The sequence below is a fragment of the Zingiber officinale genome, chromosome 2B (genome assembly GCF_018446385.1).
Source record: "Zingiber officinale cultivar Zhangliang chromosome 2B, Zo_v1.1, whole genome shotgun sequence".
Taxonomy (NCBI): domain Eukaryota; kingdom Viridiplantae; phylum Streptophyta; class Magnoliopsida; order Zingiberales; family Zingiberaceae; genus Zingiber; species Zingiber officinale.
The window spans coordinates 107,045,953-107,072,433 of record NC_055989.1 but is presented as its reverse complement, the minus strand read 5'-3'; the positions used below and the strand labels follow the sequence as shown (position 1 = coordinate 107,072,433).

General features: G+C 38.5%; 4 protein-coding genes across 4 annotated transcripts; 3 read left to right on the top strand and 1 right to left on the bottom strand.

Annotated features, from left to right (window-relative positions):
- Positions 1-5,557: 5,557 nt before the first annotated feature.
- LOC122046697 (phosphatidylinositol/phosphatidylcholine transfer protein SFH8-like) lies at positions 5,558-14,424 on the top strand. Its single transcript, XM_042607508.1, has 15 exons — positions 5,558-5,801; positions 5,884-5,927; positions 7,025-7,313; positions 8,032-8,131; positions 9,074-9,340; positions 9,443-9,520; positions 9,705-9,806; positions 9,890-9,939; positions 10,049-10,148; positions 10,260-10,358; positions 10,440-10,556; positions 11,695-11,830; positions 12,627-13,027; positions 13,836-13,910; positions 14,235-14,424. Exons 2-15 carry the CDS (start codon positions 5,894-5,896, stop codon positions 14,259-14,261), a joined length of 1,875 nt encoding a protein of 624 aa, XP_042463442.1. The 5' UTR covers positions 5,558-5,801; positions 5,884-5,893; the 3' UTR covers positions 14,262-14,424.
- Positions 14,425-16,830: 2,406 nt separating this feature from the next.
- LOC122048547 (mitogen-activated protein kinase kinase kinase 18-like) lies at positions 16,831-18,232 on the top strand. Its single transcript, XM_042610101.1, has one exon. The coding sequence runs from the start codon at positions 16,928-16,930 to the stop codon at positions 18,230-18,232; it is 1,305 nt and encodes a 434-aa protein (XP_042466035.1). The 5' UTR covers positions 16,831-16,927.
- Positions 18,233-22,406: 4,174 nt separating this feature from the next.
- Positions 22,407-23,513, bottom strand: LOC122048546 (mitogen-activated protein kinase kinase kinase 20-like). Its single transcript, XM_042610100.1, has one exon. The coding sequence runs from the start codon at positions 23,511-23,513 to the stop codon at positions 22,407-22,409; it is 1,107 nt and encodes a 368-aa protein (XP_042466034.1).
- Positions 23,514-25,876: 2,363 nt separating this feature from the next.
- Positions 25,877-26,420, top strand: LOC122048545. The gene has a single exon (XM_042610099.1). It carries the CDS (start codon positions 25,884-25,886, stop codon positions 26,418-26,420), a length of 537 nt encoding a protein of 178 aa, XP_042466033.1. The 5' UTR covers positions 25,877-25,883.
- The last annotated feature ends 61 nt before the right edge of the window (positions 26,421-26,481 follow it).

The following is a 26,481-nucleotide window of genomic DNA, read 5'->3' as shown; positions in this document are numbered from 1 at the left end:
TAGCTTATTTTTAAAGTTTAAGTTTTTATTCATTTTTAAATTTGAATTAATTAAATTGTTTGAATTATGTTTCCTTAAAGGTTTATCTTTTAACCTTTTATTAATTGTTAATTTTAAATTTTTCGGATTATCTTTATTTAATATGTTATTTTTAACATTTAATTTTAATTTTGTTAAATTTAGTTTTGATTTCATCAAAGTGTTTGATTTTATTCTTATATTTTCTTTATTTTTTAAGTTGATATAATTAGTGGAATTTATTAGATTATTCTTATCATTAAAATTTAATTTTTTATTAATTAAATTATCTTGGGTTTGGATAGGATTTTCCAGATTAATATTGTCTAGATTATTAAATAATTTATTAATTTCATCTAGATCAATATTGACCTTGTCATCTCTATCATTTGAGTTTTCAGATTTATTTAGGTTTAAGTTTGAATTTTTTAAATTAATTGGATTTGTTTTATCAGATAATATCCTAGGGGTATTTTTGTAATTATTGTCAACTACATTATTTTCACATATATTTTCAGAAATAACCAGATTAATGCTCATATTTTCTAAACTACTATTAGCAGGGGTATTTTGGTAAATATCACTAATCTTGAGCGCAACCCCTAATTCAGTAGGCTTTTCGATTGGATCTAACCCGAGTTCAGATTCGATTTTTACTTGATCCTCAAGCTCAATCGGCTCCTCGTGAAGTTTGATCAATTGGGTCCAAAGCTCATGTGCATCTTTGTACTTTTTTACTCCGCATAAAACATTGTTTGGTAAAACATTACAAATGATTTTACTTACATTTGTGTTTAGTTCTGAGTTCTGAGAAGGTTTTCTCAATATCAGCCAATAATCAAAGTTTACGCTTCCTAAGAAGCATTCCATTAATCGCTTCCAATAGTTGAAATCTTGATCGTATGGTGGTGGTTCGTGGGGGTTCCGTCCTTCTTGAAGAGTCATTATTCTTGCACACACAGAAACAGAAAAAAAAATCCCAAGACTTGGTCTTGGATTAGCAGTGCTGAAAAAATAATATTTCACTATTTTCGGAAAAAATAATAAAATATTATTAAAATATTTTAAAAAAATATTATTTCAAAATTTTGAAAATGTAATATTTTTTAAATACTAAACAATGGTGAAAAGATGGCGATGTATTTTTCAAAAACCGTTTTCAAAAACCGTTTTATTCAAAAGACAAACGATACCTAATTTTTCTTTAAAAAAATCCCCTCTTTGCCTGATTGGTGGTTGCACCAAATCAGAGCGGTACCTGCTCTGATACCACTTGTAGGACCGTTAGATTCGATAGAGGGGGGGTGAATATCGATTCGAAAAAATAAGAGATTAAGCGCAGCGGAAAAGTAAAATAGACACAATGGTTTTACTTCGTTCGGAGCCTGTGACGACTCCTACTCGAAGGCCCGTGGTCCTTGACCACTTTCGTTGGGCAATCACTAGCAATTCGGAATAATAATTACAAAAGAACCGTACAGGGAATGCTAATGAAACTGAAAAACAAATACCGACAAAAGGGAAAAGAACGGAGCGTAGTGTCGGAGCTTTGTTGGCGTCCGAGGCCGAAAGCAAGACCAGCAGAGAAGAGTTCTCGCTTGATTGATTTCAAGCTCCGCTTCTTTATATGCTATTTCGCTGGATTCCTTCCGGACGCGGAGTGTGACGAATCGCCAAACCAAGATGCTCCACGTGGCGACGACTTGGCTGGATAAAATTCGCCTTCCGAGCACCTGTTCCAGAAAACTCCTTTTCCCGCAAAACAAAGTTAGTCCGAGGCAAATGTATATCCTGAAAATAGAGTCAGCACAGTTAAGGTTCAACAGATAATTAAAAAGAGTATGACTTAGATTCCGTCTTTCCGAGACCGGAATCTAGTCACGATCTCGACTTAGATATCCGAAATGGATCTAAGCCGGATCGACGCCTAATGTTCCCTTCCCGGGAACGCGTCCTCACAGTCACTCCCTTCCAGTGACTTACCTTGCTTACCTACCAGACGTCCGGTCAGCCCGTCGACCCGTCTGGACTTCTCGCCAAGCGTCCGGTCAGCCCGTCGACCCGCTTGGACTTCTCGCCAGCTATCCGGTCAGCCCGTCGACCTAGCTGGACTTTTCCTGCACACTTGATCAAAGTGTCAGACAACAACACAACTAACTTAACCTATTTGTCATTCATCAAAATCTGGGTTAGACCGTTAGTGCTACCCGCACCAACAATATGGACGTATACGTCGACGATATATTAATAAAATCGCTCTGAGCAACTGACCTTTGTGTAGACATTTAAGAGACCTATCGGACCTTGAGGACGTACGGGATTTAGCTTAACTCGAGTAAGTGTCTGTTTGGGGCGAATAGCAGACACTTCCTCGGCTACATTGTGACTGAGTGGGGATAGAAACAAATCCAAGCAAGGTGAAGGCGTTGCAGGACATGCCTCCGCTCCGTAATTTGATGGAGGCCTAGCGATTGACCGGACGGATCATAACACTATCAAGATTTATATCTAAGTCGTTTGATCAGAGTTATCCATTCTTCAAGATTTTGTGTCGAGCGACAAAGTTTAGTGAGATGCGGAATGCGATAAGGCACAAGAAGAGCTTAAGAAATACCTAACCTCCTTACTTTTACTGGCTAAGCCCATCACCGATGAGCCACTCTAGATATACTTGTCGTCCACAGAACGAGCGGTCGACTCGGCGTTGGTGCGGCAGAACGACGTTGAACAACAGCTGATATATTTCTTTAGTCATATATTGAAAGATGCAGAATTCTGCTACACCTGTCTTGAAAAATTGGTGTATGGACTGGTCCTCGTCGCCCGGAGGCTTCGTCCATACTTCCTCTCGCATCCTATAATGGTGCTAACTAACAGCACGTTGGGAAAAGTTCTCCTTAATCCAGAAGCATCTAGACGGCTGATCAAATAGACCATCGAGGTAAATGAGTTTGACATACAGTATCAAACCTAAACAACGACAAAGACTCGAGCCTTAGCGGATTTCATCGTTGAGGTACAAAACACTGAGCCGAACGTGACTTGGAGGATATATGTGAGCGGCTCGTGCACTTGGTAAGACAGCGGAATAGGTATCCTCTTAGCATGAGGATAGAATAAATTGTCCCCAGGGCGTAGCACAGATGGGGAATATATGGTTCTGTGGCTGAAAGGTCCAGAGATCGATCCCCGGGGTGTCACTGCCTGGAGTTAACGTCTCCGCCATGCACTTTCCACCTGTGTACCTGCATTTACCTCCCTCCATATTCGTGGGACCGACTCTAAAGGGGCCGCTGATGTGATGATTCCACATTATTTTTATGAGGATAGAATAAAACTATCCATGTCGTTAGACCATCGAGTCACAAATAACATGATAAAATATGAGATTTTGATAGTCGACCTAAGATAATCCGACTTATATGAAATTCATCAGAGTTCTCATCCAGTTGCATTCCACCTCAAACTTAGTCTCAGTGTTTTAAGTTTGTGCTTCAGTCCTCCTACTCTATCTATTTATTTATTTGTCCTTTTGTTCAGGATATTAACAACGTTTCTAGGAACTATGACTTATGCGGCGTGTATATTTAAATGTAAATTAGTTTTTTAGTTTATTTTGGCAGCATTTGTTTGTTCATAAGTCAGTCCAGAACGATAGACCAATCTCTGTTTCTTTTATATCTTCTGCTATTTAAAAAACAATCTGACTAATTCAGAAATCAGTGTGACATTTCAACAAAATTAATCATTATTTTATCACCTTTGTTGATTAAAAGTTAGCCACTGACTCCCTCTTATTATTATTTTACAATTGACTTTGATAAAGTCAATCTATCCAACTTCATTCTCTTTTAGTATATATTCAATTTAATTGTAGTCGTAGGTATTATTTGTTAGATAGTTGTTATTTCTGGTGATTATTTAACTAACCTAAAAGTAAAAAAAATATAATGAAATTAAAATATAAGATAATTTTATGAAATAAAATTAATTGTATGTAACTTATTTTATATTAAGCATTCATGACTTGAGTCCATTATGATGCATTGTAGAATATATATTTTTTTCAATGGTTATTATTATTATTATTATTAAAATTATAGATTTTATTTTTTATAATATTAATATAATAAAAATATTAATTAGAACCTGGATTCTCGGTTAGTTTTGGTGGGGAGCGACGCGAATACCCATGAATGCATGCTGTGATCGAGAAGCTTTACGGGTTGGATTCGCCTCGCCACTCAATTAAATTTACGATAGCGAACCGTAACCCACTTAATTGCGTGCGGACCCCAACGCCCACCCACTGCCCTCTCATCACTGTCATACCTTTTACAATTGGCATCCACTGAACAGATCATTTATTCTTCACCATCAATATATTCTTTTTATGTTTTTTTGATAAATATAAAAGTTAGATATTATGATGAATTACCTTCTATTTAATTTAAAAATATGTTTAAATTTCAACTAAAATCTTAGATGTTATTCTACTCCACCAATATTTTTTTTATAATTTAAAACTTTTACTTTTTAAAAATTTATTTGATTGATCAGTAAATTCGATGTTAGTTTATAATATTTATTTATAAAAATTAATAAGTTAAATATATCCGTTTAAGATTTATTAATTTAATTTAATGAATTGTTTGAAATTTTCATTGAATAAATGTAAATAAATTTGAAATGCATAATAATATTAAATTTTAAGTTAATTTGACAGTGTCACAACCCACTAAGTCAAAGTAAGCACGCGCCTCGAAACATCACGAGCGAGGGGACCTTCCTAAATTTTTTATTTCTTAAAAGAGTTGAAATTTCTTTTCATCGTCAAACTAGTACCACATATCCGAGATCTCATTTTAGTAGCTGTTGGATGATCATCATATATTCATATGTTACATTACATACTAGACGACCCTGGGACAGGATCTGAGATTCAAATTTTGATAAAATCAAGATAAATATTTCTTTTATGTGTTAGTCATTATTCTAAAAGTTAATAGCCGTCCATAATTTATCTCCTTCGTATTGACCATGAGACAGGTTGACGAGGACGCTAGGGACGAATGTATTCATCTTTTATCATCAATTACATACAAGACGATGGATTAATTTGAACAGGAAGGTAAAGCGATTAAGGTCAATGATTTCTGTAGTTTTTTTTTGAAATATTTATATTTATTTATTTGTATTTCATTTTTTCCTAATTTAATAGAGAGGACTAGATTGAAAATCCGGATAAATTGTGGGTGAAAAAGAAGTTCCCCGGTCATTTTATTTCGAGAATAATTCGCATCAAGGATTTTATGTCTCTTTTTGTTCACGATACAGGATTCGAGTCCCTACCATAGCAATATGGTCCACCTAAACAGGTGGTGGCCACTCTGATCTAGATGGGTCTGACAGATGCAACCAATAAAAAGACTCGATCCTGTTCAGCGGGGAACGTTCCACCGTCGTGCTCATCGAATTGTTCAACGTCTCTTTCTCTATGTATTTTTATTTATATTTAAAACGTTTTGTTTTTCTTCTCCTATTCGTTTTTCTTTCTCTATGTATTTTCGTGCAGAAAGAAGAAACCACACAGAAAAGGAGAGGCGGATCAGCTTGCAAAGTTCGATAATCGGCGGCAGGAGCTCCGTTGCACCGCCGGCCGGCGGACGCCTCGACGCTGTCCTCCACCCCCGCTTCTGAGGGAGGAGGAAGTTTTGATAGGGGCTGTTTCTTTTGACTGTTCGGACCTGCTTGGCTACTTGTTCTTCTTTCTAGGGTTTCTGGTAGTTTGACGTTTGTGAGGGTACTCCCTTTGTTATTGTTCAGCTTTTTGATTCAAAATTTGCCTCTTTGTTTTTTTTCCAGACCGGTGGATATGTCAGGGCCACTTGACCGATTCGCGAGGCCTTGTAAGTTGTTGTTAGCATAATTTTCCCTATTTTCAGCTCGTAAGTTTGTTTTTTTTCCTATTTTCTTCTGCTAAACTTCCATAGCTAAGTTCTTGTTGTCGTGGATTTGGTAGATCTAGAAACATGAACAGAAGGGGGAAAACATGAGGTCCATTGGATTTCCTCTAAAAGATAGAATAATATGTGTTTTCCTCTTCAAATAAATTTAAAATAATTAACTGAGCTTCTGCTTCCTTGAAGTGAAGAATTTCATATCTAGTCTAGCACGGTGGTCCTGATAGTGCTAACCTTCTTAACTGCCTCTGCTGCAAATTTTGGATTAGGAGTTTATTGACGACCATAAGTGAAATTGTCTTCATTTAGGCCATGTGCTTCTGTTTGTTTGACCTCCTTCATGTGTTAGTGTCCCCTGTTTCAACCTATAGTTACTTTGCTTTCTGAACCTTTTTGGTGGTGGCAATCATAAGTTTCATCACGGATTTGCACTTGATCAACTGAAATTTTAAATAATTTGCTATACAGTGCACCAATTTGGCCTGTGATGCTTTCAATGATTACTGGATGCAAAATTTTATCACTTTGATGAGCTTGAAGATAAGGTTTGACTGCGCCACCTTTCAGCAGTTAATATAGTGGTCTGTGATTGAAGCCCTTGTTGCCTGGGCCACTATGGGCATCATTACAACACCTGTGGACATAATTAGATGCTACTAAGAACATACAATCACTAACCAGTCACGATTCAATTTATTCATTGATTATAAACATAACAAAGATCTTGATGATTTTGCACACTTTGTCAAAAACTTAGATTTGGTTTAACTTCTCGGATCAAAGAGTTAGAAAGTTGGTTTGGTTGCTTTCTCATCCTTTGCCGACAAATCAGTTTGACATTGTTGACATGTTTTCTGGAATTAGACTGACTTAAGCACCATTATCAGGTAAAAGGGTTATAAAATATGATGCAGTTTGGTATCTATACATATCTGCATACTTTGCTTCTTATGAAATTTGTTATGTTTGATGCACGAGTTTCCTTCCAATGGATAAATGTATTTTGACATAGACATTATCACTGATTTTTGTTGGACTTGCAGGTTTTGAGGGGTTCTCCAATCATGAAAAGAAATCAGATGTCGAGAACTCAGAAGATGAGAGGAAGACAAAAATCGGATCTTTGAAGAAAAGAGCAATAAGTGCATCTACTAAATTCAGACATTCTTTGAGGCGAAGGAGTAGAAAGAAACTTGATAAGCTCACTAGCACTATTCCAATCGAGGATGTTAGAGACATTGAAGAGCTACGAGCTGTTGATGCATTTCGCCAGTCCTTAATTCAGGATGAGTTGCTACCATTGAAGCATGATGATTATCATATGTTGTTGAGGTAACCTACCTTATCCTTATAAACAGTGCTAATACAGAAAGGGAAGGTTCTTTGCAATCAACAATTGAACTAGGGTATATAGTAACTGATAACAGTCCCTAAAATATGTGAAATGACATGTTCAAGTAAATTATATATGATTATTCTCTCTATAATTTATTTTTCTCTATGTGTCCCCTATACATGTATCTAGTCCTGTCTGCCATTTTTTAAGCTAGGGTTTCCTATTCCCTTGTTTCCTAGGAGCACTCTGCTAGCCACTACTTCTATGCTGTTGAGCTTTGGTGATCTTCTTCCAATGCAATTGGCTCCTACGGTTGCCTTCCAACAAGTTTTATGTAGTGTCTCAAGCTAGAGCAGGTGTCTTGATGTTGTCGACTTCTTGACACATGGCATATAATGTTGTCTCAACCATTTTGGGGCTAGAAGAAATGAGATTTTGATAGTTAGAATAAGTAAAATTAATAGACTGAAATCCTGGTCAAGTTCAGATATTGACATTATTTTGCTGTGTTTTCTGGAAACTTTCAGTTAGTGTTGTGCTAATTATACTGCAAGAAGTGACATTATACAGTCATAAAATTGTTTGCCGTAACTTGAAACTGCCAATCTTATTGCTGCTGAAACTGATTCTTCTATCCTTAGTTCCTTACTGTCTTATTTTCATTTTGAAGTTATTTTTTATTTTCTTACTTACTAATGGCATGTTTACCTTTAGATTTCTGAAAGCACGGAAATTTGATATTGAGAAAGCGAAGCGCATGTGGTCAGAAATGCTTAAATGGAGGCAAGAATTTGGTACCGATACTATTATTGAGGTAATGAGCAAATTGATCAATTCTCATGAATTGGAATTTTGAATCTATAAAGTCAATACCTTCATAAAATCATATGTATGTTCCTTCTCCTATTCAAAAGTGTTTAAATATTCAAAAGTGTTCAATATTACTTAGGTCTAGACATCTGAAATTGGAATCTTGACGAGCAACAAAAATATTTTCCTCTGTTTTCAACTAAATTGGCTATTCAGATGTGAATTTTATGTTAGCAATAGTTAAACATGTTTAATCATAAACATTGCAATCTCTCTTCTCCTTCACCCTCTTCTAAGAAGACCATTGTTCTCTTCTCCCATATCTATCCTCACCATAGTATTCAATCCTTGCTATTCATAACATGATGAATCCCATTTTAAACATTAAGATGAAACAAAGTGATCTTTTGTTTAGATAATTGTAGGTGACAATTTACCAGAAGTACAAAATTGATTAAATTCTGTAAAAGCAACTCATCTGATGACACTTTCTGCCTCATGGAACTTTCATGATTTATATTAATCTCCAAAATGCCACTTTTCTAGTTCAAAGATTTTCTGTCAAGTCCTGTTGTATTATAGCTAATTATGGAAGGTACTGTTGACCTTTCTGATCCACATGGTGATTCTTGTCAATCCATACTGTGCCTATTTGTAAATTTATATGCCAAGCTATTTGTGTCTACTTAGCCTCCTTTGATTGTTTATGATTGGATGAAAAAATGACACAAATCTATAATATTCTTGACATAGTGTACAATTGTAATCTAGAGTTGCAGGCCATGCCCCTTCTATCCATTTCCTCTTTGTTTTTTCAGCCTCTTGCTTCAACCCATATTTAATCTTTGCTCTGTAACAAATATTAAGGTGGGAGGTCTGGTTTAGTTTATCAGTATGTGGATGTTTGTTGAAAACCGCAGTTATTTGATATAAATATCTTCATCAGGATTTTGATTATTCAGAGATAGATGAGGTTTTAAAGTACTATCCACAAGGTTATCATGGCGTGGATAAAGAGGGGAGACCTGTTTACATTGAAAGGCTTGGAAAAGTTGATGCAAATAAGCTAATGCAAGTGACAACTATGGATCGATACATAAAATATCACGTGAAAGAGTTTGAAAGGTGTTTCTTAATTAGGTTTCCAGCTTGTTCAATTGCAGCAAAACGCCACATTGATTCAAATACAACCATTCTAGATGTGCAAGGAGTGGTATGTTTGAATATTTTACATAATTAATGATATATTACTCCAGTTGCCTACTTATGGTTTACTGAGAACTTACCTGTCAATACTTATGTTATATTTCATTAGGGTATGAAAAACTTCACCAAGGCTGCACGAGATCTGATTATACGTTTGCAAAAAATTGACAACGATAATTACCCAGAGGTATATAAATTCTTTACACACTTATGCACCACGCACTATCATGCTCAAATTTTATTCTCCTTTCTCATTTTTCTTAATACACTGCATTTTAACTTAGAAATCTATTTGACAACTGCTTTCTCATTTTGTCAATTTATTTCATTTTAACTTTGGTTTCAATTTAACAACCGTTAATTTGCTGCAGACATTGTGCCAAATGTTTATCATTAATGCTGGTTCAGGTTTTAGGCTATTATGGAATTCTGTGAAATCATTCCTCGATCCTAGAACGACTTCTAAAATTCATGTAAGTGAAACGAGACAATGCAGCAGCTAACACTAACATATTGTGTTTAGATCTGGGTATATAAATTGCATACTCTTCTTCAGGTTCTTGGAACTAAATACCAGAACAAGCTGCTTGACATAATCGATTCGAGGTCGCTTTCCTTGTTTGTGAATTATTAGCCCTGTTTATCTTAATTTACAGTACTCTCTCTCTCTCTCTCTCTCTCTCATGTCCTGAAAAGTGGTTTCTGGATTCTCTAGGGAGTTGCCAGAATTTCTTGGTGGTAGCTGTAGTTGTGTTGAACATGGAGGATGCCTGAGATCTGATCGAGGTCCATGGAAAGACCCTGACATATCAAAGGTTCTTTTCTATTATCTTTCTATTCACACGCCCATGCGCACACTTGTAAGAATTAAGACCCGCTAGGTTGTATAACATTATTTGATGGTTTGGACTTTGGATTTTGAGCAGATGATTCTTCATGGCGAAGCACAATGTGCTAGGCAAATTGTAACTGTTTCAAATAGTGAGGGGAAGATTATTGCCTATGCTAAGCCAAGATACCCGCTTGTAAGAATTAAGAACTGCAAAAAATACCTGCCTTTGTCAGCATGTTTTCAGTTACTAAAGGTCTTTTGGTTTAAATTCCAGGTAAAAGGAAGCGATACATCTACTGCAGAGTCTGGCTCAGATGCTGAAGACACAGCTTATCCAAGAAAGTCTGGCAACTATTTTAATAATCCTCCGCTAACCCCTGTTCGTGAAGAGGTAAGCTCTAGTTTCTTGCAGGTTGACTAGGTCCTGATTCCTTTTATTTCTAAACACCACAAACAAGAGAATTCCATGAATTTTTCCGAGACTTGAGAATATATTATTTTATAAGGAATTTTTATGCCAATCTATTATGAAGAATTTTTATGCTCAGAGGAACTAGAAAAGAATAGGATAGGTGATGTGATGGAATACAGGAAAAAGCTCAGAGCACAGGTTTGTAACATTGAAGTCTAACATGATTTGACTAAAGGGGAGTTAGAATAACAATTTGTTGGTGGAAGGTAGCAAGGCATAATAATTGATGATTGGAGTTAAAGAGTCAAACATTAGCTAATTTGCAGCAGACTAAATGAGAAAGGCATAACAATAAGTGAAAGAGTGACTGGAATATTTGAGATTTAGTTGGGGTATTGGGTTGTATTAGTAATACATCTAATTTAATCACTCAAAATGATAAAGCTATATTTAATATTGTTTTGAAACTGAACTAGACTGACAAATTGGAATCACGTAAGTTGGAGAGAGTAGTTCTGATGAATTGCAAAAGAAAAGGAAAAGGTATACTTTTTTATTGTTGCCAGCATGATTGCTTTATGGTTTATCTTTCAGGTTCCAACATACGTGGTATTATTGTTTGCTTGTAGTGAGAGAACCTTTATGTTACTATTGTGCATTTATAAATGTTTTCTGTTACTTGATTAACACTCCTGGGACTGTACATATACTCAGAATTAAACTATTATCTATCCCTCCATAAGAAAAATCTCTATTCTGTTGACATCTGCAGAATATTCTCTATTAGGTTATTAGTTTTTCAAGTCATGGCATATTGTATATAAGAAATCCTTGAAAATCTCTTGATTAAATTTATATTCTGAGTCTTTGATTAAAAAAAGGGTATAGCTAGCATGTTTAAGAGTGATACATGCATCCATAACTCTATATAGGAGGTCCTAGGTCTAGAGGGACACACTCAGTAATGCCATTATACTACTGTACTAGCTCTATACTTGCTACTTAACTAATGGCCTTCTTAAACAATAGCAACCATGCATTAGCCTCTTTGTAAATAATCATCTCTAACTTTTGGTGTTGGCACAAATTAATTAAGTTACTTTAAAATAATATGCAGGCAAAAATTACAGGAAAGGCAAGCACCACATCTGGTGTCTCTTCTGAGTACGAAGACTGTGTCCCAATGGTTGACAAGGCAGTAGATGTAGGATGGAATAGTCAAAATTCTAGTTCAACACATTATTCAGCTAATGGTCAGTGAGCTAATTGCTAATCTCAAAACTATTTTTAACAGTGATAGTATCTTATGTTGTTCAACAATGAAAAATAAGCATTATATATTAAGTTCAGAGGTACACGATTATCCAATATGCCATTTTATATTTGTATTGTGAAAAATCATTTGAGTTATTCCCTTCCCCTAACTACTCCCTTCAGCGTATATATATGTGTTATTTTACATCATTTTACAATGTTACTTCCTTGTGATGTTTATATTTATGAATAGACCCTATATTTATGAATAGACCCCATCTATTTATAATTAGATCTCTGTCACAAGCTAGTTTTAAAATGTTGTAAAACCTCAGCTTGTTACATTATGTATTTTGTTCTAAGGCCTTTCAAAGATTTAGTCAATGAATATGCTAACTGAAACTATTCTACACCATATGTAATTAGGGGCCTAACATCATATGTAGTCACTCATCAAATATGGTAACTGAAACTATTCTACACCATATGTAATTAGGGCCCTAACATCATATGTAGTCACTCAACAAATATGGTAACTGATTTTACATTTTGTCACATTGTGTATTTAGGTTCCTTACTCCATATGTATATTTTGACCTATATCTAACTATAGTATTAACTCTGGATATACCCCTTTAATAGTCCTTTCTTTTCATATTCTTGTTGCAATTTGAGCATAACTCCCCTTAAGGTCAATTAACACATGCTTAATTCAGCTATGTATTAATGTAGTTTATTATTTTCCCATGCAATATAAAGTCTTCTTGGCTAATTAGAGTAGCTTGCTTGTTCCAGGTAGATTCCCATTGTTGGACAGGGGGAAGACTTCAGAAGGATTAAAGGCTCAAATTATCACATGGCTTGCTGCCTTCATTATGACACTTTACACTATGCTCTGTTCAGTCATTAGTCTAAACAAAAAGTTTCAACATAAAAGGGCAGAGTTTGATCAATACTATCCTGAATTTGATCTGGATCCTATGACTAAAGAGGAATTTCGACCCCCTTCTCCTTCCCCTGCTTACAAAGAAGTAGATCTGCTTTCATCAGTTTTAAAAAGGTTGGGAGAACTGGAAGAAAAGGTTGATGAGCTTCAAACAAAACCTACTAAAATGCCTCACGAAAAAGAGGAATTGCTTGATGCTGCTGTTCGTCGTGTGGATGCACTAGAAGCTGAGCTCATTTCTACTAAAAAGGTGCGTTTATACTTTTTGTTCTGGATTACCACAACTAGCATATCAAAATAAATGTAATCGAACTTCGGTTTCAATTCAAGCAGTAGGCACAAAATAAATGTTTCTTGGAGAAAGCTGTATCATCCAACATTTCCCATCTAATATTGCATAGTAATGCTTCTCAGAAAGTCAGGTTGATTAATGAATATATGTTGTTCCAGTACTTGAACCTCCAGCAGTGTTTCACCTTATGCTTATATCTTCATGTTCTTCTCTTTCTAATTCATCCTCCTCCTTCGAGTCATGCTTGTCCCAATTTTTTATCTTATTCCTCCAATGAGTTTTATGTAAATCTACATTACTAGTTCATATTCTATTTCTAATTCAGTCATTCCTTGATAAACTTTGGCAGCAGTTCTTTTTTTTGTTGTTAAGGAAAACAATACTTACATATACTTGCTCAAATAGGGATTTGAGGTGATTAATGCATTTAATACTCTTAAACAGGTATTTGGCATAATTATTTATTAAAATGCTTGTTTATAATGTTTCTTCCAATCAAAGAGTTGCAGCTGAGAAAACAAATATGATTGCTGATGTTTTCTAATCCCTAATCAAAGTGATGGCATGACCTATCTATCTATCCAAAGTGCTGATGCTATGACTCCTCCATCTAAGAACTCACTTCACGTATTTTGCTTTAATATTTAGATTCTAATGCTACAAGATTTTCTCAAATTCATGCAGCATTCTGTTTTATATTTGGTGGTCATGCAATCAAATTATGCATCAATATACACATTTATCATCATTAATTGTGTCTGAGCAGGCTCTATATGAAGCTTTGATGAGACAAGAGGAGTTGCTTGCATATATTGACCAGCAAAGGGAGGCTAAGTTTCGGGTAAGTTACATCGTAATATGGTCTGCGCCTTTAAAAAATTTACCTTTTGGCATCTATGATCCTCAAACTAATTCAATTGTGAACATTCTCCTCAGTGTACGACATTGAGATGTTGTATTCTATCCTTGTAAATTTCCAGACAGATCTGAGCATTGGTAGTTTCTATGAGTTATCAAGATATAAACTGGTGTCTGATTAGATGGAAAAATATTCACCAACTCTAAGTGGAATCAACATTTCAAAACACATGGTCGCTCATTCATTTGCATTGTACTGCTATACTTCTTGCGATTTCCTGACCGTAACAATTCCCCTGTTTTGCAGAAGAAGAAATTTTCATTGTGTTTCTGAAGCCCGACGTCAGCTTAGATCGAAACACAGGCGGAAAAGGACCACTGCAGTTTGTTCAATATCTATATATAATAAATACAAGGCATATGTATATGATATATTTGATTAAGACTGAACTCCTTAATGCCGATATATATGTAATTTATAAGCTTGTTCTCTCTTCTGACCCACGGGAGTTGCCTATCGTAACTAGTGTGAAATCGTGTACTATGCATCCTACGTGACTACGTCAAGTAAATTCTACCTTCGATCTGTAGTTGCAGCGCGATTGTGTTTCGTACAGATGCGTCTCAAGTGATATCCCTAGTCTCCTAAAACTTCATCCTTTATGTTCTTATTCAACAGATTAGAAATGATATTTCCTTGTGCCCTCGAATAAACTATAGTTGGGATGAGCACAGTTGGTTTGCGAGGAGCTGGAAGCGGCCGAGGAGGCCATTCATTGAGACAGTTTGCAGAGGGCGACAATCGAAATGCTTCTTTCCTCTCAGAGGTATATTCGAAGCTTTTACTTCTCTGTTTACGCTTCTTACAAGGATGGTCTTCCTCGTTTATGGTTCACATGTGACAAACTATGTATGATAATAATTAAGCTTTTATCTCACTAAGTGAGGTTAGTGAAGTTGATTATATTGATCTTTTTACGGACTGTGACTTTACACATGTGTAGTGTCGTTTGGTAGAAGACCCGCAGTAGATCCACATAGAGGCATGTGAAGTGTAGGGCTACCTAATTATTATACTATTTGGAATTGTACCCATCTAATTAAAAGGATGTTTGACTTATTAAACATCTATATGAATTTTTGAGGCATTTTGAACAAGAAGTCAACTGTTGGGTTGTTCGTCCAAAGTCAATTTCCCAACTGTGTTGGGTGCAACCACCTAACCACTGTTTAGGAGAAGGTGAGGGAAGGTGAGGGAGGATAAAAAAGGAGAAGGAAAATTGAAATTTAGGAGGAAGTGAGCTATGGAAAGAAAGATAAGGTAAGAAAGAGTAAGTTTTAATCTTTTTTTACCCATGAAATGAAAGATTTTTTTTTACATTTTGATTTGGGATCCAAGGAAGGGTAAGGGGAACTATAAAAATTTGTATTCTAATTTTATTTCTATTTTATTATATTATTTCTCAAAATTATTGTTTTAGGTATTTTTTGCGCTGCGATGAAAAACACTTGCACATCTCGACTCACACTGCCCGACTCGCACCGTCCGACGCTCGCATTCCATCGACGTCGATTTTGAGGCTGACGTTGACTTTAATAAATGAGCTATAATTGTTTGAATGCGTAAGTTTTAATCAATAAATGTATGTAAGATGTACTAAGTTATTGAATGCGTAAGCCTTTGTCCCCTCGGATGGGTCTAGTAGCTAGCGCATGAGATGTTGCCACAATGAGGTCTGAGGTTTGAATCTCGGCAAAGCCGAGGTAAATGTCTCCCTCATGTGCTAATCACTATTCCAAATGCTAGTAGCCGCCCGTGATTTATCTCCTCCGTGTTGACCCTGGGACGAGTTGACGGGGGGTTGGGGGCGAGCATATTCACCTTTTGCCACAATTGAATGCGTAAGCCTTTAACAAAAGTGAGGATAATTTTATAACTTTATATATTTAACTTTCATTATGTTCACTTTCCTCCTAAATACGGTTACACATTATGTTAATGAAACTTTCCTCCCTTTATAATAAAAAGAATATAAATATTTTACTTCCCTTTCTTTTCCTCCCCCTCCCCTCTCTCTCCTTTACTCACCCCATTCAAACATAAGGTAAATCATAACTACCTTTATCCATACCTTTCTGCATTTGGTCATTGGGATTCGCTACTCTTCCATCCTCATCGCCTTTCGCGGCAATAAAAATATTCGTTTGAGGAATCTCTAATATTTTTGAAGTTTGTATTTGCGATCACCGTGAAATCTCAGACAATTGATGGTAAAATTGTGGCTAATAAAGATTGCGACCACTATGAATTGCTTGCGGTTTGCTTGCAAAATCATAACGGGACGCGATGGTGAAATTCCAAGTGTGGGTGCGAAATTACGGTCAGACATGATCAGTATTTCATAATTATTTGGCTTAAACGCCTTTTACCACACGAATACTACCATATTAAATATTTTTTATTCAATTCTAGTAAAACAAAATGGATGCAATAAATGGAAGATATTTTTAAAATAAGTATATTGTTTTATATAAATAGAGAAGTTAGGTGTCCTATTTTATATAAATAGGAAGGTCAACATTAATTATTTTTTAAATATAAATTATATAATAAAAATAATTTCCCTATCCATCTAAGCCATTCCAAATCTCCAGCCGTACACTTGTCAAAATTGATGACCAACAGCTAAATCATTCATGGCGTTGACTATGCTGACTTCCTGCACCGGTCCTATGGAGAGTCAACGGGTCCCGCCATGAAGATCGTACGCGGACGGTTTCAACTGGTCGGACAAGCCGCCCCGTCTGCTCGTCTGGAGTCTCTTCGCCGTCAACCCTCACCGCGTTCTCCACATGTGATCGATGATAACTCGTCCTTCCGCCGCTCCGCCGACCGCCAGTGGGAAAGATCTCAGAAAGTCAACTTTGTCTGGTATATAAACGGCTCTGCTCTCTGTCGAGATCCAAATCGACTCACCGAGTTCCGGATTTGATCCTGATATGGCCGTCGGAGAGTGGCGTCGAGGCCCGACCATCGGCCGTGGCTCCGCCGCCGCCGTCTCTGCGGCGGTGGCGTCCCCCTCCGGCATCGTATTTGCCGTCAAGTATGCCGACGTGTTCGCCTCGGCTCCTCTGCAACGAGAGCAGGGGATCCTCTCCTCCCTCCGGCACCACCCCAACATCGTCTCCTACCTCGGCTTCGAGGTCGCCGATGGAGTCTACAACCTCTTCCTCGAGTATGCTTCTCTCGGTTCCCTCTCCGACCGCATAGAGGCTCGCGGCGGCCGCCTCGAAGAGCCGGAGATCCGCTCCTACGCCGGCGACCTCCTCCGCGGCTTGGCCCACCTCCACGCCGCCGGCGTCGCGCACCGCGACGTCAAGAGCCGGAATGTCCTCGTCTTCGCCGGAGGCCTCGCGAAGCTCGCGGACTTCGGGTGCGCGCGGCGGACCGCAGCGCCGCCGCTTTCGGGGACGCCGATGTACATGGCGCCGGAGGCCGCGCGCGGGGAGGCGCAGGGCTTGCCCGCCGACGTGTGGGCGCTCGGGTGCACGGTCATAGAAATGGCGACCGGGCGGCCGCCGTGGCCGGACGTCGCCGACCCGGTGGCGGCTCTTCACCGCTCCGGGTTCACCGGCGACGTCCCCGAGTGCCCCGGGTGGTTGTCGGCCGAGGCGAGGGACTTCGTGGGGAAGTGCTTGAAGAGGGACGCAAAAGGGCGGTGGACGGCGGAGCAACTGCTTCATCACCCGTTCGTGGCGAAGACGATGAACTCGCCGGAAAACGCCTCCACCCCAACAGATCAAATCCGGGTATCCCCGAAGAGCACGCTGGAGCAGAGCATGTGGCCGGACTCCGAAGAAGAAGAGCACCACTACGACAGCCCGGAGGAGAGGCTCCGGCTTCTCGCCGGCAGCGCCTCTCCGGCGATCAACTGGGGAAGCGACGACAACTGGATCACAGTAAGGTCCGACGAGATGCAATCTCCGGCAGCGACAGCAGAAGATGACGACGAACTCAGCGCATCAGAAGGAACCGAACCCTCTTTCTTCGATTCAATTCAAGTTCCAGATAACAGAAACGATCCATTTCTTGTAGAATCGATGACGAATGAAATTGTAGAACGCAGTCAATCCCCTGTGTTCGTCGTCAACAGTGATAGTAAAAATTCAATCTTTATGTCAAGCTTGCCGCACTTGTTCCTTTTTTTGTTTTCCTATATAGTTATGAATTCTTTCAAGCGAATAGTGAAAGCATATTCCGGCGAGCCAGCTAAAGAGGAAACAGAGCGTGATTTAGGTGATTAGCTTAAGTTGGAATTAATGGTCCGTATAATTAATAAGAAAAGGTGTTAACGAGGAAGACCGACCACAACCACAGGCCACAGCAGGCGTAAGCTGGACACAGTTGGAGATGCGCCGTCGGCGCACGTTTACCTTTTGCTCGTGACCAACTTTGTTTCCTTCTTTTTCTTTCTTTGATAATTCAAGTTTTTTAAAATCCATCTGACAAATCCGGAGTACAATTGGCGTTGATGGTGTCCTTCATCCGATTGGGTTGCTTCTTCCTTTAGAGCTATGGCAGTAGCACCAAATTAAAGCACGTCAGTTGGAGGTCAACATTATCGGCGTGATCCTCCGATGATCAAATTTACGTGCATATGCGAGAGAGCGAGCCATTAAAAAAAGAATAATACCCTTCGTGTGATAGAAGACCTATCTAGTCCTAAAAGAGCCACTTAAGTGACTACATGAGTCAAGTATCGTTCGACCGTAAGCACAGGATATCACATTAAGGACGAAAACCATTGAACCGTACCTCTAACTTTATGGAGTCATTAACCAGATGTCGCCCTTAGAATGGACAATCTTGTTAGAGTTGGTCTCACGTCAAGGTCAAGGGATGTCGAAGGTTGAGGTTAAAAAGAGTTCACTCGATGGAATCATTATGGATGCATGGTTAAAAGAGGTTGGGGCTCGATGGGGCCTATAAATACGGAGGGTGCTGGCCAATGTGGACGACGACCCGATAAGATTTACCCGGGATGCATCTTATAATTAACCTTTAGAATATTCATTATATTTGAAATTCGAGCTTTATTCTATATAGATAATTGATTGACAAAGTCTTCGACTTGATTTATTAGTTAAGTTTAATGGCGTTCTTCTTTCATATTTTCCTTTCAATTTTGATTATAAGTGATCATATTGTGCGTGTGAAATGATGCATCTTCACGAAACACGAATTCATAAGTCAACGTCAACGCGTGGGCGTTGACGTTTGGTACGACGTCTAGAAAATTGGGCAGGTGGGACTTAAAGGAATTGGAAGCTCCTAGTTCGGATTGAGCCGGAGTCGAGCGTTCACTTCAACTTTCTTTCTTTTCCCACGAGTCGACGTTTGACACGAAGCGGGGGACAAGGTCAAACAATGTCAGCGAAGCAGGTCGTTTGGCCGGCGATCTGGCTCCTAGAGTTGTCGTCGCGACGGTGTAAATCCGCCACGTGTACATCAACGACGACAAGACAGATCCGAGATGGATTTGCTCTCTTCCGGTCAACTGCATGCCGCGTTTGCATTGCCCGAGCAAGTCGTCGGTGTTGTTGCGGGAAAGCTGAGTTGAGAATCATTATCCTTTAAGAAAGTTTACACAATATAATAAATTTAAAATTTATGTATATATTTATTATTTATAATATCATAATTTTTCACACTTACTTAAATTATTAAAAATGATTATAATTTTAATTTATTAATTGTTATTATTGAATATTTTTGGTTTTGGTTAATAATATAAGTCAAAATTAGAGATACACAAGCATGTAACGCATGCCTCGTCAGCGATTGGTTGCCTGGTTGGTAGCCACCTCATCGAGCGTGCCGGCGCCGACCACCGGCTGCGAGTTGCCAGCTGTCCTTGTCCTCGGCCTTCCACTATTCAAATTAATCACACCCACACCAACCTCTCTCTCAATTCAAAATATCGATTAAATTAAATATTTTTAAATAAGTTGGATCGAATTTATTTTATCTTGAAATTGAATAAATTAAATCGATATAAAATCCATTAATCTATCGAATATTTGAATTAACTAAAAAATTATGGAACCATCGCAATAACGACCTCCCAAATTGTCCACTATCATTAAGAGAGATAAAACGAAAAAGTCTCAGTGGCAAGTGTCTATGCGAGGACACTAAAATCCTTTATTGAGTTTTAATCCCTAACCATTATAACTTTATTCTACGTACTTATCACTGAACTATGCCCCAGAAGGTAATATTCGGATCAACTAACTATGAATCAATTGATAACAACAATAATTAAGGTTTATTCTACACAAATAGGTCAGCTATATAATCTTTTTACAATATGAACTCTATCTCCTATTATATCATCATCTATATTTAAATAAATTTTTTCTTATTTTATTATTACTAATCAAGTTTTTTTTTGTCATTCTCTTTCTCATTTGATATACATGTTTGTCATAGTTTCAAATCGTCTAACTGGAGTATTTATTGATCGTCTAAGTACATATTCATATCATTTTAAACGTGTCTCTCGAAATTTTTTCTCAATAGATATAACTCTAATTTTTTTTTTCTAATGTTTTCATTTTTTATTTTGATAACATCAACAATTAAAAAAAAATTACAAAAATGAAATTTGACCAAATTTTAGGAGGGTAACCTAGAAAACACAAGACTGGCACCTAAATAAAAGTGACACCCTCAGCAGCCCAACTAATAACACAATTAACAGCCCAAAAGCAAAAAACTTAAATTCCAACGTAATTTTACCCCCCAAAAATTACACCTTTAACAGCCCAATTTTTTTTTAAAAAAATAATAATAATACAAGAGGAAAATTTAGTAAAATTGGATTTTGTAATTTTATATATAATAATTGAATAGTATATGATTTATCAGTCAAGTTATAAGTTATATAATCTGATTCAAATATATCAATCGAATATTTAAAATATACATTTTGATTTAATTGATTTATAGATTAAAAAAAAGCTATTTTGTTAAACAAAATTGAAATTTTAAATTAACTAAAACCGAACTTTTAAATTCTATCAGTTATATCGATTAATTCAATTTAACATAGAATTCCGAAAAACATAGAATACAGTCACCATGAGCAGTTTATTTAGATTCAGCATGATTTCATAAACTTGTAAAAGGTTAAAATTTGCAAAACTATGAGCAGTTTATTTAGATTCAGATTTGCTTTTATTTTTGTTTTGAGGAACAAAAACTTGCATTTCAGTAGAAAATTTCTAATTGTTGGAGACTCTTTGGTTCCTGCAACTACTCACTCTCTTCTACCGTGATGATCCAGTTGTATTGATGATTGATTGGAATTTTGAGCCCCGCTAATCGTTATGGCTACTGTGATTACTGGATGTGAGCCATTCGTGTCCGGCCCAGTAAAGAAAAGGTTGGGCTCGGTACCTGATGTGTTTAGAGCTCGAATTCAGAATCGAGAGGTGCTCGGGCGGTGCTGTGGTCAGATGTTGGGTTTTTAGTTCAGATTTTTTTAGTTTTTTTTCCTGATGTCCTCTTGGTATGCCTTTCATCATGTGAATTCATCGGAAAAAAATTATCATCTAAATTATCTCAATTCTGTGCCTAAAATATTTTTTTTTAATATTTTTTTATCTTACCAATGTATTTAATTAGATTTTTTTCTTTATAACTTTGATCCTGAGTAAAGAAAAAACTTAATTAAGTACATTGATAAAGTAAAAAAAAATTGGAGACAATTTAGATAATAATTTTCTCGGATGAATTCACTCGATAAACAAGATCACGGTTACGCCGGGACAAGGCTGGTAAATTTATTTCTAAATTTACCGGGAATAACTTCTTTTCTTAATGTATTTTCAAAAGGTTTTAAAGCACAACTACCAACTGTTCCAGTAAACTACCAGTTTCAATAGATTCTGTAAAATCTATTGTATTCATCGCACGTGCTTAAAATTAGAAGCGTGTTCTTCTCTCTTATTTTCTATAAGCATCCTTCAAAAGGAAAGAAAATTTACAAAGTTTTCGGAATCGAAGAAAAAACTAAACAACTCTTTATTATGTTTTTTTAAAGAATGATCTTCACAGAACTTACCTTCACCAACTTAGACCTAAAAAATCTAATAAATTCATCACACGTGCTCTGTTTTTTAAGCGTATTTTGCTCCTGTATGTTTATAAACATCCTTTAGATGAAGAACAGCAGAGAGCCCAACAAAACTTTGCATCAAACAATTGTCTATCTTTATTTAATTTCTTCAATGTTGCTGAAGAAAGAAGAGTTGGAAACGTACAAAAGTTTATGAATCACAGAAGAAACTAACGACTTTGTAAGGAAGATTGAACTACTGCTGATAATTCAAAAAGCAGCGGATTTAATTCACCGGCAGCTGGAAAAGATTAGTTCTTTAATGGAAGCTCCATCTGTTTCATCCTGCAGATCGATCAAGGTGAGATTGATTGGATAAGCACGCCGGCTCTGACTTCGATCCAGCCGGAATCTGCGTCGGGAGGAGAGGACGCCCAATTAGGCGCCGCCGGCGACGAGAGCTCCAGGATTCGATCCGTTGGAGACGGATCGCATGAATCTGCCGGAATATTCTCCTCTACCATCGGGGAAGATGAAGCGTGGATTGGAGTAGAACTGGCAGGAGGCGGGGAAAGCAAGGAAGGTATTTCCAGCACATTCGTCGGAGAGGCTCCGAGCGGAGTAGTGCATTGCCATGGTGCACCGGCGATGTCCTCGACGGCGTCGGTCGAAGTAACGAATGGATGTCTCAGCAGCATCTCGGCCGTCCATCTCTGGGCAGGGTCTTTGGCGAAGCAGAGTCTGAGGAAATCCTTCCCTTTTTGGGATAAATCCGCAGGGATCTCCGGCGAAGCGTCGCTGAAGGCGATTTTGAAGAGTAACCCCCACGCGTCCCCGTCGGGCGGATTCGGCCACGGCGGCCGACCGGTAGCCATCTCCAGCACCGCGCACCCGAGCGCCCAAATGTCTCCCGGCGCTCCGTGCTCTTCTCTGGCCGCTGCCTCCGGCGACATATACAGCGGAGTGCCGCGGAAACCTTTGGCGCGGTCGTCGGCCTTCTTGGAGAGGCCGAAATCGGATATTTTGACGGCGCCACCGTCGAACACTAGAACATTCTGCAGCTTGACGTCGCAGTGGGCGTAGCCGCATTCGTGGATGTAATTCAGCCCGAGGAGTATTGCTCTGGCGTAGCGCCGGACGGCGGGCTCGGGGAACCGGCCGCCGGAGCGCAGCAGGAGGTCACGGAGCGAGCCGCCGCCGGCGTACTCGAGGAAAATATTGTAAGACTCCTCTGTGCAGGAGGAGACCACGTCGGAGTAGAAACAGCGAATCAAGTAAGGGCAGCCGTCGAGGCGGGAGAGGACGGCTTCCTCGTTGCGGAGGACGGCGGAGGCGGAGAGCGGCGTGGACTTAACGGCCATCAACGGAGGCAGAGGATGATCCCCTGAGAGCAGGCGGACGTGGGCGAGGCTGACGGTGGCGAAGCTGCCGCGGCCGAGGACTTCTCCGCGGCTCCAGTCCATGATGCCAAGACCGACGAGACGCCGAGTTAACAAGTTTGCGATGGCGTCTCTTCTCCATGGAGGCGTTTATATATATATACGTTCGGAAACGAGTCGACGTCACTTAACTGAAAATGAAAATTCGAATAATCAAATATTTGCTAGATTTGTTTTCCAAGATATTTAATTCGACAAATCCAATCAGGATTAGGAGTTCCAAAAATAGAATGAATTAATTCCTAAAATGATTAGGAGACGGTTCCTTCGTTTATTACCGTTAGGAAATCTGGTAAATCTGTCCGATTACAGATGGAATTCCTGGATTCTCAGGCAATTTGGATCGCGTTAGGATTTAATTAGGGAATTCTTCGAATGAGTTCCACTCTGTTTGGGATTGGCGGAATTCTCCCTATAAATAATGCTGCCGCATTCACTCTGCAATTCCATTCGCAGCTTTATTCTTCTTCTTCTGCTTCTTCTTCCGCTTCCGCCGCTAGAGACAGAGATGGCCACCGGCTTCCTCCAACGCACGCTGCCGGCCCTGTGGACGCCTAAGCGACAGCGAACAGAGCGCCCTCGTCCTTCGCCTCCGCCGCCTTCTTCTCTCCTCGACGAAGACGAGCAGGACTGCTCCTCGGGCTCCTCTTGCTATCGCGCGCCTTAGATAGCGGCGGAGTGTTCTCCTCGTACAGAGCACTCGGAGGCCACAATTCCAGCCACCGGAAGCGCCCAGCGGTGATATCCGGAGCAGTGGCGAAGAAGAAGCCGCACGAGTGCTCGGTGTGCCGCGTGTCATTCCCGACAGGGCAAGCGCTGGGTGGGCACATGAGGTCCCACTTCAATGGCGGCCGCCGACAAGCCACGTCGAGGAAATCGTTGGCCATTTCATAGATGTTTCGTCTGAAAATACAATTCATATCTTGTTTTGTTGTTCGTTGGTAGTTATGCCATCTGAAGCGAATGCCTTCAAACAGATAGATACATTAATTGTTACTTTTGTGATCTTCATATACTCCATTAATTGCCTTTTGTTGTTTGTTCCTATTTGATACAGACATTTATTAGCTACTGTAGCATTGTGCTTGCTTAAACTTCTGTTGAGTTTATAAGAATAACTGCCGTTGTCTTTGATTATTTCATTTTAGGATGTTAATCATCTGATGAGTTTCGTTAAGCTTCTTAATTTCTTGCTAATTAATTGCATAAATCTCTTGTTCATCGATGCTAATTTGAGACGTTTGATTAACTATAAATTCAAAATTATAGACAAAAGAAAATCTCCAACTTATAAAATCAAGTTTGTGAATAGATTATTTATAAAAAAATTTCACAAGTGTGTAGTTATCTTTGCATATAAATATATCATACCTTTTCTATTTTCTTGAATTAAATGAATATAATCATAAATGAACGTGTTTATTTTATAGGATCACAAAACAAATGGTTCATTTATAATCTTAGAAAAAACATAAAAATTAAAATTTTACTATGTGGGTTCTAGAGTATCTAAAGGTCACAAAGGGACCGAGAAGAATGTCAGGTTCAAGTTAGTTTTAAGTCCTCTTTCATTTTAAATGCGAAGGCCACGGCCCGTGGGCTTTGGCTTATTTAGTTGAATGGTGTCTTGCTATTCAAACATGAATGAAAGAGATGGCTGGTTTTCCTCAGTTCCGGATAAATTTGAAAGTGTTTGCGATAATTCGCGAAGCTTTACAATAAAAAATCTACTATAAATGATAGAGAAATAAACTACCAACCTTCCAAAGAGAATCTATAGTTCGATTTGATTTTAATCGAAAATGGAAAATAATGTCATCCTAGAATCTTGGAAAAGACGGCACAGGAGTATTCCTTGTAATCTCTATAGTGATCAAAGAAAAAGTTGAAAAATTGCACATGAATTGGATATAAAGTAGTTGTTCTTTATTGCCCTTTCACCGTCAGTCATTCCCTTTCCATGTAATTGATCCACACAGTGGTGATGACCTCAATGAAAGTGGAAAGGAGAAGATCAATCCACAATCTTTCTTTATCTCATTGCCCTTTATTCGGTCTCCGGGTTGGAATCGGTTGGGTTGGATTGGGTCGGGTCGGTTCGACTACGGTTAGAGATGGAACTATCATTTTTCGAACTACTCTCGAGCAAGTTCAATTTGATCAATTGGTCCAATGCTATATTCAAACTTTGCGAGGGATTTCCATTGAAAAGATCCTAAATAAAAGTTGCACCTAAAGTGTTTTGGAATATTTTCGCCGATCTTATCCTCTTCAAAATATGTTGACACATTATCTTTGTTCTACTCTAATCCTAATTGCCTGTCCATTCTATCTATAAATATGTGTCCTGGTTATCCTCCATGTTACTACTACTTTCGACACGCCTAGCTAGCTATGGAGAAGTTAGCTAGATCTCAAGTAGCCAAGGGGTTGCTCCTCCTCATTCTAGTCCTCGTCATTCCCTTCCTATCCTCTTCGCTAAGGAGATTCTATTTGTACATCCTTCTTAACATCCTTATCGTTGTACTATGCGTCGAGGCTGGATTCCTCAAGGCCATCTCTAGGCATCATGAGGAAAAAATATCATATGGCAATGCAACAGGGGCTCCGATGGCGGGAGAAGCCATCGCGAAGCTAGCAAAGAAGTCCCCAGTGCTGAAGGCCTCCAAGGTCGCGCCAAGAGCTCAATCTCTAAAGCGTTGCTCGTCAAGACCAAGTCTCTTCTTCATCGGAGGATTTGAGGGATCAGAGAAGAGAGTGCATGCAACGAAACAAGAAGAAAAGGTTGAGGTCGAGATCAGGGACATCATAAGCAAGCAAGAGCTGTTTACTAAGGCAGAAGCTTTCATCGGCAACTTCTACGAGCAGCTCAAGATGCAAAGAGAGGAATCATGGAAGAAGATTCATGAGCTCTACCATAAAACTTTCTAAAAGTTAGCTAGATATCGCTGGATCATGTTATTTTAATTTCGATATTTCCGGTGATTAAACA